This window comes from Lontra canadensis, unplaced genomic scaffold (assembly GCF_010015895.1).
Source record: "Lontra canadensis isolate GAN:19392208 unplaced genomic scaffold, GSC_riverotter_1.0 scaffold179, whole genome shotgun sequence".
Classification (NCBI taxonomy): Eukaryota; Metazoa; Chordata; class Mammalia; order Carnivora; family Mustelidae; genus Lontra; species Lontra canadensis.
In genome coordinates, this window is record NW_022631173.1 from 3059595 (window position 1) to 3071815 (window position 12221).

Here is a 12221-nt window from a genome sequence, read left to right on the forward strand (position 1 = left end):
AGAGAGAGAGAGAGAGAGATTTGTCTTATGGAATTGACTCATGCAATTGTGAAGGCTGAGAAGAGTTGCAGTTAGAGAGTGATCTGCTAGCAGAAGTGCTTCTTTTTTTTTTTTTTTTTTTTATTAAAGATTTTATTTATTTATTTGACAGAGAGAGACACACTGAGAGGGAACACAAGCTGGGGGAGTGGGAGAGGAAGAAGCAGGCTTCCCGCTGAGCAGAGAGCCTGATTCGGGGCTTGATCCCAGGACCCTGGGATCATGACCTGAGCCGAGGGCAGATGCTTAACCACTGAGCCACCCAGGCACCCCCAGAAGTCCTTCTTGGGGGTGGTAATGCTTTGTTCTATTAAGGCCTTCAGCTGACTGGATGAGACCTGTCCACATTGTGGAGGATAATTTGATTTACTCAGAGTCTACTGATTTTAATATTAATCTCATCTAAAAATACCTTCACAAAGAGGCACCTGGGTGGCTCAGTCAGTTATGCATCTGACTTTTGATTTTGGCTCAGGTCCTGGTCTCAGGCTTGTGAGATTGAGCGCAGCATCAAGCTCCACACAGGGCATGGAGCCTGCTTAAGATTCTCTCTCTCTTTCACTCTGCCCCATTCTCCTCCTTCTCCTCCAGCCACCAAAAAATATCTCCACAGAAACATCTAGAATAATAATTGACCAAATATCTGGTTACCATAGCCTAGCCAAGTTGACACATTAAATTAACCCTTCAGATCTGTATTCCAGCTTTCTCATTTGTTCTATGATATGCCAAAGGCTGGGGATATGGTGGTATTAAAAACAGTTGTAGACATGATTTCTTCCCTCATGGAATTTATAGTCCAGTGATGAAGTGTGTTCAGTGTTCTCCGTATTATTGGAGAGGTCCACTAATGTAAGTTAGTAATTTGCCAAATGTTTAATAACCTCATTTAAAAGTTACTTTGGGGTGCTGGTTTATTCTTGATGCTGTGGGTCTGAAACTATTGTTTTTTTAGTAAACTCTGCACCCAACGTAGGGCTCTAACTCAGGCCTCTGAGATCAAAAGTTATATGCTCGACTGACTGAGCCAGCAAGGTGCCCCCAAAACTATTGTTATTTTAACTTGCCCTAGCAGTTAATTTATCCTTTTCTCAACTTTTTGACTATGACCTTAACTTGTCTAGGGGCTGCTTTAATACTGTCTATTTAGTGTCTCGCATGAGGATTAAGAGGTATAAGGTTCATTGTAGTTTATTGCAATTATTGAGAAAATGGCCTGACTTTTTTTATAGCATTCATTCATCTGTCCTTAACACTTGATTCTGTAGGGAGAAATAACTGTGGTACAATTTTAAAATAAATGCCAACTATATGAACTGTTTATAGTGGGCACAACATAATAGATGTGAGCTCAGTTTGGTATAAGACATCTGCATTCAAGTCCTGGTTTAAAACATCATTATTCCATCTGTAAAATGGGAGTTATGATTGAATCTGTATTAGTTTCTGGTTGTTGCTCTGACAAATTACCACAAACTTGTTGACTTAAAAACAATAAAATTTATTGTCTTCCAGCTTTGGACATCAGAAATCTAAAATGGTCTTTGAGGCTAAAGTCAAAGTGATGATAAGGCTGCATTCCTTCCAGAAACTTTAGAATCCATTTTATTCCCTTTTCCAGCTTCTGGAGGCCATCTGCATTCCTTTTCTGGTGGTCCCTCACTCTGTCTTCAAAGCTAGCTTCTGACTTCTGCTGCTAATCCTCACATCTCCTTCTCTAACTCTGACCTTTTTGCCTCCATTTTATAAAGGCCCTTTTGATAACATTGACCCTACCTGGGTAATTGAGGATAATCTCTACATCTCAAGTTCCTTAACTTAATCACATTTGCAAACTCCTTTTTACCAAGTGCAGTAAACATAGTCACAGTTTCTGAGGTTTAGAAAATTATCTAAAGTATACTATCTCCATCTTTGGGCATTTTAAGTTATCCTTGATATAGGTTAGATCACCAGAAAACTATATTCTTACAGCTTTTCAGGAACACCTTCACTGTCTTTTTAAGTCTTTATTCAAGGTTTTATTAAATATTTATGGAAGAAAAGACTAGATTAAGGGAACATAATTTCTTTAACATTATTTTTGAAAATTTTGCCAATATTCAATTCTGATCAAAGCTTTAGTAACCATCAGTCACTTTTAGATTTTTTTTTTTAAGATTTCATTTATTTAACAGAGGGAGAGAGATCACAAATAGGCAGAGCAGCAGGCAGAGAGAGAAGGGGAAGCAGTTTCCCTGCTGAGCGGAGAGCCTGATGTGGGGCTTGTTCCTAGGACCCTGAGATCATGACCTGGGCCAAAGGCAGAGATTTAACCCACCAAGCCACCCAGGCGCCCCCCACTTTTAGATTTTTAGTAAAATGTTTGTCTCACCTAAAGAACTGATGTTTAATTATACAACATAAGGTTTTTTATTTTTGCCTTGGCTACTATAAAAGCTCAGAAATGCATCTTATTGCTCGATGTCAGAAGTTTTATGTGTGTTTTTATATATGTTTGTGTTATCATAAGTAAGCATAGAGCAAATTTTAATTCCTGGGGCTCCTGGGTGGCTCAGTTGGTTAAGCGTTTGCCCTCAGCTCAGGTCATGATCCCAGGGTCCTGGGATAGAGCCCTGCATCAGGCTCCCTGCTCAGTGGAGAGTCTGCTTCTCCCTCTGCTTGTGTTCTCTCCCTCTCTCTCTCTCTCTCTCAAATAACTAAATAAAATCTTCAAAAAATATATTAATTCCTTGCCACAAACGGTTTCAAAAAAATGTAACTTTTTTTCTTTTTAAAAGTAATTGAACTTGATTTCTAATTTGACTGCCCAGTTGTTATAGAACCAAATTTCAGTCAATTCAAGATCTGTTTATCTTCTTTTCTATGAGGTTATATACAATTTGGAGGACTTAATGCTGTCCCAGTAGTGATGATGTGGGATGGCATAATTATGATCCAGCCAAGCTGCCATCTGCTCAGGTGTTTTCATTTGCATCTGGTCTTTGGCAGTAGATTTGTGTGGGCCTCTGCTATGACCTCCTTACTCTAGTCAGGTCACTGGCTCTCTGTCATGTCCATGCTACACTTAGGCACAGGGGGTATCATAATATTCTCCATGTCACTCTTGGGTGCTGGGGGAGAACTCTGTGGGGCCGAGTGCAGACCCTGATGCTTAAACACACCATGCAGACATCCTGATTATTTCTTTGCAGCCCCTTGACTCAGAAGGACCTCTGTGTTTGTTTCTCAGACCCATCAGGGTCTAGGACAAAGGTCTCTCAGACCTTCTGAATCCACCTGGGGGTTTCTTTTGTGCTTGCTGCCAGGGAGACAGGATGTGGGACCCTTTCTTAGGGATTCTGTTAATGTCTACACTCTTTTAGGTTCCTTCTGGCTCTTCTTTTCTCTTCCCTGAGCTCATCCTCTTGAGACTTTATCTAGGATGCAAAAAAAACCCAATGCATATAGTCTTCCAAATTTTAATCTTAAACTCTCAGCTTTTGAAACTCTGTACCAGAACTCAAAATTGGTCTCTGTTCTATTAGAGCAGGCCGCTGTGACACAATGATGACAATTGATTCAGTAGGAGGAAGTACCTCAGTTAATGTCTCAGTTTTCCATCACAGATATAAGTGTTAAGGAAAATGGAGTAGTTCCTTATCGAGTTCTCTTTTTAACAGTGTTTAATGAGTGTTGAATGCAGTGAGTGTACAGCTTTATCACCAGTTTATAATTTTTTTATGGCAAGCATTGTGCCTTATTTATGACTATGTTCCTCAAAGTGGTTAATCAGAAGATGCTCAGTAACTGTTGATATTTTGTGACTTTAATAATAACTGGGTTAAGGGGCGCCTGGGTGGCTCAGTGGGTTAAGCCGCTGCCTTCGGCTCAGGTCATGATCTCAGGGTCCTGGGATCGAGTCCCGCATCGGGCTCTCTGCTCAGCAGAGAGCCTGCTTCCCTCTCTCTCTCTCTCTCTCTCTGCCTGCCTCTCTGTCTACTTGTGATCTCTCTCTGTCAAATCAATAAATAAAAAATCTTTAAAAAAAAAAAAAAGAATAACTGGGTTAAACTTCCCATGATCAGGCAAAGGGAGGTAGTTTATTAATCATGAATCCGACTGGACCAGCTTTTCTAGGCAGCTAACACTGGCCTGAAAAACAAAATAATCTGTGATTGTCAGATACCAAATTAAATGATCCAGATACTACTGGGGCTTATTAAAGTACTTTATTCAGTTTCAAAAAGAAAGAACAAATAAACAGATCACTGAAAACTTTTCCTTACTCCCCTGTATTCTTTAGGTCCTCACAAAAGTTATCTCCAGGAAAAATGCCAATAAATGATCGTGATTCTGGTGTTGAAGATGAAGATTTTTCTCCAAGACCAATTCCTAGTCCTCATCCTGTGAGTCAAAAGGTATCACCGATCTTATAAAGAACCCACCTATGTGTTTAGAAACCTAAAATCTCTTCGTGTTAAAACATTCAACAGTATTACTGAAACTTATTCAAGTTTTATTCAAAGATATATCTAGGTATATATCTATATGGCTATATCTGTACATACAGATACAGATATTTTTCATGTAACTATTATATGTTACATATATAATGATACATATGTATATATGTGTACATATTATATTATATCGCTTCCAGAGAAAACTGAGGCACAGATTGGTTAAGTTGCCTGCCCAGTATTGTACTAGTAAGAGAAAAGTAGAATTCAGGAAGTTTGAAATTCAGTAAAGCTAGTAATTCAGAAGGTTTGGTTTCAGAACTTGGTGCCTTTAACCCATATAGGCTCAATATTCTTAACCTTCTCCAGAACTTGACATTGTTATCACCAAATCTGAGAAAACATGGTACTTGCTTTTGGAGATTGCTAAATCTCCAATCTGTTATAATTTTTTGGTTATACAGGCAACCAGTGGGTTATTATGGAGTTGTTGTACCTTAATTGGACCAATTACTTATTAGAAGAAAAAGGAATAAGAAAGATTTTTAAAAATTAATATCAAATTATAACCAAATTCACGACAGCAAATATTTAGTTTATTTTTTCCTGCTCTCTTCCAACTCTTAGTTGGTATTGGCAGTGAATAATTTCACTTAGTAGAAAAATATTCTGAAATACTTATCAGAAGATCTTTTGTTACTGAAGAGGCAGAAACATTATTTGCTATAAGATCTATTGAAACATTTTGACAGTGATACGTTTTTTGCAGAGAGAGGGTAAAAAAGTATTATAAAACAGTTTCCCATATTGTGTTATGTAATTTAAGCAACATAAATCAGTATTCCAATAAAGGGAGTTCCATTGTTAAGTAATAAGTTTGTGAAGGCAAAGACCTTGTTTATTTTACTCACAGTTGTATTCCTAGTGCTAGCACATAGAAGATGCCCAGAAAATATGTATCAACTGTCTAAAGAATAAACACTTTTTAATAAGTAATTGGATATAGTTTGGAAACTATTAGTCTAAATAAAACAGAACATCCAAAAAAATACTTTTCCTCTTTCATTTCATTCCCATTTATAGGTTTCTAAGATCCAGCCATCAGTTCCTGAACTTTCCCTTGTTTTGGATGGCAATTTCATAGAATCAAATCCTTTGCCTAAGCCATTGGAAATGGTAAATAATGAAAATCCTTCTTTGTTGATTAACCACTCTGAACACTTGGAGCCATTGCAACCCCAGCTTTATGATGACAAAAGCAACCTAGAAGCCGAAGCTGGAGAGCTTTCCTTGAAAGGGTTACCAAATCAATTAACCCAGAGCACTGTTCCTTTGAGATGCAGCAAAGTAAGACAGCCATCTACCTGTAAGAATGGGAGCGCCCATATCAAGAACAGTCTTAAAGCATCTTCTCTTAATAGGCCATCTTCTGATTCAAATGTACACAAAGAAGAATATCCTGTAAGATCCTCCACATTAAATTCCAAGCAGTCTTCTCTTGCCTCAGGGTCTCACCCACACAATTTGTTTTTTTCATCCCATAATTCAGAAAGACCAATGGAAATTCAGATACCTACTCCACCACCGTCTTACTGTCCTACGAATGTTTGCAGTTGTTGTCAGCATCATGCCCACGTGCAGTATGGTCCAATAAATTCTTGGCAAGGAGTGAATACAGTAGAGTCTGTTCAAGACCTCCAATCTGAAGCCATTCACAAGCATTCATTATTTCACCTAGGTGGATGTCCAGCTCTGTACCCTAATGCATTCTGTTCTTCAAGTAGTCCTGTAGCCTTGAGACCTCAGGGAAACATGGGTGGTTGCTCTCCCCTCAACAATGTGGAACCATCGCCTGTGGCAAGACAGCCTTCACATGTGGGCTCCTGTAACCCACCGCCTTGTGCAGTATGCATGCACACACCCAGGACTGGCTCAGACAACGGAATGATGGGACTGTCTCCGGATGCATATAGGTTCCTCACAGAACAAGACAGACAGCTGAGACTGCTTCAGGCACAGGTTTGCAAGCTTTCTTAGTTCTTTTGAATTCACGGTATTAATATGGTTGCTTAAAAATAACTGGCAGTTCTTCAATAACTACATTTTATGGAATAAAATTGTAGAATATCAAAACTAGAAAAAACCTTGGAAAATGAATTCTGGTTTCTTTTGTTTTACTGATAAGTAAGAAGAGGATTAGAGAGAGAAAATAATTTACCCAATGACACATTGCTAGTTAGGAGTAGAACTGGGACTAGAAAGTAAACCTTCTCTTCTCTGCCTTGTGCATATCCTAATCTACAACATAACTACATTTTTCTTCCGTTTGTTGCCTCTAACAAAAAAGTCTGTATAGTTTAATAAACCTTGGTATACAACTAAATATAAAACCTGCGCAATAGATTCCGATGCAGCTCTAATTTGTCAACCATGTAGTATATTTAGTGCTTTTAGCCAGTGTGCCTTTAGAGAATAGTTCTAGAACCTCTTCTGTGTATCTGTACTAGATGTGTTTCACTCATTTTATTATGAAATGCTTCCTTTTTTCAGGCCTTTATGGCAGTTTTTAGTATTTTAGTTATATCCTTACACCATTCAGTCTTGTACCTTTTTTTTTTCCTTTTCTTACTGGTACCCTTCTTCCACATACCTACCACAAATCCCCTACAAATCCCCTACCTCCTTCCTCCCTCCTCCTGACAGCATGAATGAAAACAACCTGAATTGCATTCTTCAGTATTTTGCCCATGATCCTATAACTATGCAAATATATGTGAAATGGACATTATATACATGTACAATTTAAAAAAAAAACTTTGTTTTATAAAACTGGAGTCATAGTGTTTGCATTTTGCAAAAACAAAAAAAGACAATTTAAAACTTCTGCTTAGGAGCACCTGGGTAGCTCAGTCAGTTAAGCTGTGTTTGCCTTTAGCTCGGGTATGATCCCAGGGTTCTGAGTTCAAGCCCTATGGCTGCTCCCTGTTAAGCAGAGGATCTGTTTCTCCCTTTCCCTCTGCCCTCACTTTGCACACTCATGTTCTCTGTCTCTCTCCCTCCCCCAAATAAATAAACAAAAAATCTTAAAAACCCAAAAACTTTAAAGACCCCTTCTGCTTTAAAATGCTGTAGTTAGGAAACCTGAGAAGAATGTAGTTTCACTGTTTTTTAGACCTAGTAAATTCTTCGAAGTTGTAAAATAAAAGTTTGATTTTTACAAATCCTTACAAATATTAGACACTCGTTTTAACGTAGCTAAATGTTTCACATTGAAAAGAAATAGTTCTTATATATTTCTTGTTTTGTTTTTTTAAAAAAGGCAGGCTAAAAAGATCTTTTAAACAAAAATCTTAGTTACTTGGGATTAAAATGTAGATATAGACTAATGAGCACATTATCTGAATCATTATACTTGGAGAATACAAAAAAATGATGTAGAAAATGCATTTATGATAAATACACACACTTTTATTTTGCTCATGTGAATTTTTTTTTGAAGATTTTATTTATTTATTTGGCAGAGAGAGAGAGAACACAAGCAAGGGGAACAGCAGAGGGAGAGGGGGAGGCAGGGTTCCCGCTGAGCTGAGAGCCAGATGCGGGGCTTGACCCCAGGACCTTGGGATCATGACCCGAGCAGAAGGCAGGCGCCTAATCAACTGAGCTACCCAGGCGCCCCAACTCATGTGAATTTTTTTAAACTTTGTTTTAGGTACCACTTTATTTACATGTAAAAAACTATCTTAACACATTTTCTGTATAAGAATATATAGAACTATCTTATTCTGTATAGGATTTTGTTAAAATGATGTACAACAAATTTTCTAGTTAGTCTCCTATTCCATAGTTTGAAGTTTTTGCTATTGCAAACAGTGCAGCAGTCAGCATCCCTGTGTTTGGCATTGCCCTGCATGTGTGCACATATCTCTGTAGCATAGATCCCTAGAAGTAAAAGTGTGAGGTTGAAGGGAACACACATTTTAAGTGTTCATAGATAGCCAGACTTGTTCCAGTCCATTAGGAGACTTGTTTCGAGTCTCATTTTGGTGTAGTGGTGAAGGGATGGCACCAGCCTCCTTGAGTTCTAGTCCAGTTTCAGTGTAAAATAAAGTAATGCAATCTTGGGCAAATTACTTCACCTCTCAAACTTCAGTTTTCTCATTCACAAAATAAGAATGTACCTAAGTGTATGGAGTTCTAAGGATTGAATGAGTTACTAGGGAGAAGTGGCTTAGAATAGTGCCTGGCATATAGTTAGTGCTCAGTACCTGTTAACTATGACTATTTTCATTATCATTATTAGTTCAGTTAATGACATCACTTCTCATCCTGTTGCTCAGGCAAAAATTCTGGGTATCAGAAACCCAGGTTTTACTTTCTAGGTGTATCTTGAACTTAACTGTTTCTTAACCATCTTTCCTGACACCTCCCTAATTGAAACCATCTTCTTTTCTTATCCAACCATGCTACTTCCAGTACTGTCCCCATTTTTCCTTGGAAACAATTGAAACATGACAGCCATCTTCTTTTTTTTTTCTTTGAGTTTAAAGATTTTATTTATTTATTTGACAAATTGAGATCACAAGTAGGCAGAGAGGCAGGCAGAGAGAGAGAGGAGGAAGCAGGCTCCCTGCTGAGCAGAGAGCCCGATGTGGGGCGGGATCCCAGGACCCTTGGAATCATGACCCGAGCTGAAGGCAGAGGCTTCAACCCTCCGAGCCACCCAGGCGCCTGACACCCATCTTCTTAAAGCTCAAGTCAGATCATAGGGTTTTGCTCTCAGTGGTTTTCCTTTGTAGTTAGAAAATCCAGATTCCTTACCCTGACCCTTGAAATCTTGTCATTTGGCTCTGTGTGCCTCCTCTTCTAGCTCATCTATTGCCGCCATCTTCTGTATTCACTACACTTCAGTTGCAGGATGTGCTTTTTGTTCTTCAAAAACATGAACTTGTTTGTTTCCACTTTAGATTCTTGAGCTTGCCCCTCTGCCTATACCTTCTAATGGCTCACTCCTTCTCAAGGGTCAGGCCTTAATTATGAGTTTTTGGTTTTTGTCTCTAGGGAGCTGTAGGGAGAGAGCTTACAAGATTCATCACTGTATTTTTTTTAAAAAGCACTTTGAATAGTACTTTACTTATAATAGTTACTTAATACATACTTTGTAACTTGAATGAGAATGGCCACCCAAAAAGATTGTGCCAGTTTAATACTCCAAAGTTGTTTTTCCACATCTCCAGTATTGTGCATACAAAACTAGTAAAATTAGTATCAGTCTTACAAAAAGACACTGTTTTAATTTGCATTGTATTGTCATAATCCAGATTGATCATTTTATTATTTATTGGCCATTTATATTTTCTTTGTGTAAAGTCCGTCATTTATCCATTTTAGGTCCTTTTCTAATTAATTTGTAAGAGCTCATTGTAAATTAGGAAATTGGTTTTTTATCATATATATGTGGTAAGCATTTCTTATAGTTTGTCTTAAATGTTTTTTGTTTTAACCATTTGTTTTGTGCAGAATATTCCAATTTAAATATAGTTAGGTTTATTGGTGATTTTCTTTCTGCATGTTAATTATGTTTAGAAAAGCCTGCTTCAAGATTATAAAAAATCTATTCTTAGGACACCTAGGTGGCTCAGTGGGTTAAGCTTCTGCCTTTAGTTCAGGTCATGATCTCAGGGTCCTGGGATCAAGCCCCACATTGGACTCTCTGCTCAGCAGGGAGCCTGCTCCCCACCCCCCTCCCCCCGCCTGCCTACCTGTGATCTCTCTCTCTCTGTCAAATAAATAAATAAAATCTTTAAAAAAAAAATCTATTCTTCATCTTCCCTCCCCCTTCAGGATTATTTTGTTGCTTTATTTTGATATATGAGATAAGAGGTTTTTCCATTTTAATCCTCAGATAACTGGCCTCATACATTTATTGAAATATATCTTTTTAATGATTTGGAAATACTTTTTTTATGGTGTAATGGAAGTATCATGCATTTGTATCTACTTCTATACTATATTCTCCATTGATTTGCCTGTCTGTTCTAACACCAGTACCATTCGATTAATCACTATAGCTTTATTGAGTGCTTCCTGTGTGATCTCTAAACCTCACTTTTCTCATCTGTAAATTAGGAGCAGTGATTGGTATTATATGTAGATTGGATGGTTTAATGAGTTTATGTATATGTGTGTGTGTCTATATGTATATGTATATATAAAGTGGTTAGTGTAGGTCCTGGCTATAGTAAACATACAAAAAGTTACAATTATTTTGTCTCTCTTTTTCTTTTTTTTTAAAGAGATTTTATTTATTTATTTGACAGACAGAGATCACAAGCAGGCAGAGAGGCAAGTGGGGGTGGGGGGGGGGGGCGCGGTGAAGCAGGTTCCCTGCCGAGCAGAGAGCCTGATGTGGGTCTTGATCTCAGGACCCTGAGATTGTGACCCGAGCCGAAGGCAGAGGCCCAACCCACTGATCCACCCAGGCACCCCAATTTTGTCTCTTAATCCTTACAATTACTTTAATTTTAAGTGATACTGAGGCTCATTGTGGTTAAATAGCTCATCCTAAAAGATAGCAGAGTGGGATTTAAACTTATATCCTCATGACACCAGAGTCCACACTGTAAACCACTATAAATACATATGCCATTTTGTATTATTAATGCAGGTTATATTTCTACTGATCTTAATAATTTATTGATAATTTATATTTTCCTATATTAGTAAAGGTAATTTGCTCAAATTAATAAGACAAATTGAACACAATGGTATAATTTTTTTTAAGATTTTATTTATTTGTCAGAGAGAGAGAGAGAGTGAGCGCGCTTACAAGCAGGGGGAGCGGCAGGCAGAGGGAGAAGCAGACTCCCTGCTGTGCATTGAGCCCGATGAGGGACTTGATCCCAGGACACTGAGATATGATCCTAGCCAAAGGCTAAGCTACCCACCTGAGCACCCAAGCATCCCCACAATCGTATAATTTATAGGGAAATAGAAAATCGCACTTTAAAAAGGGAGGCTCTTCTACTCCTAAATATATACCCAAGAGAAATGAAAAAATATGCTCACATAAAAACTTGTACACAAATGTTCATAGCAACATTATCTATGATAGCCAAAAGTGAAAACAGTCCAATGTCCATCAGCTCATGAATGGGTAGATACAATGTGACATATCTGTACTATGGGATATTATTCAACCGTAAAGTACTGATAGGTACAACAAGGATGAACTTTGAAAATGTTATGCTGAGCGAAAGAAGCAAGATTCAAGGCCACATACTGTGTGGTTTCATTTATGTAAAGTCTCCAGAATAGGCAAATCTGTAGAGACAGAAAGCAGATTAGTGGTTTCCAGAGGCTGGGTGTGGGCAATGGAAAGTGACCACTAGTGGGTACAGGTTTTTTTCAGGGGATTAATGAAAATGTTCTAGAATTAGATGGTTGTGGTGGTTGCAAACTTTGTGGTGAATTTGCTAAAAACCACTGACTTGTATACTTTAAAGGGATGAATTTAATGGTATGTGAGTTATATTTCTGTTTTAAAAGAAGCACGGGAAACTTGGTGTTTGAACCTCAGCATTGCTACTGGTTAGTTACATGACCTGGGCAAATAATGTTAATTTCTCAAGTTTTCTTATCTGTAAAGTGTGTTTAATAGTAGTACATTCCTGGGGTGCCTGAGTGGCTCAGTGGGTTAAGCCTCTGCCTTCAGCTCAGGTCATGATCCTGGGATTGAGC

General features: G+C 38.1%; 1 protein-coding gene across 4 annotated transcripts in view; it reads left to right on the plus strand.

Moving 5' to 3' along the window:
* STIL (STIL centriolar assembly protein) overlaps window positions 1-12221 on the plus strand; it is a 68524-nt gene that overhangs the window by 26495 nt on the left and 29808 nt on the right. For 3 of the 4 annotated variants that reach the window (XM_032846642.1, XM_032846644.1, XM_032846646.1), the window contains 2 exons: window positions 4325-4439; window positions 5565-6500. In XM_032846642.1, the coding sequence (XP_032702533.1) occupies window positions 4325-4439; window positions 5565-6500 (1051 nt within the window). The remainder of the gene's footprint in view (window positions 1-4324; window positions 4440-5564; window positions 6501-12221) is intronic. The other variant, XM_032846645.1, reaches the window with a different exon arrangement.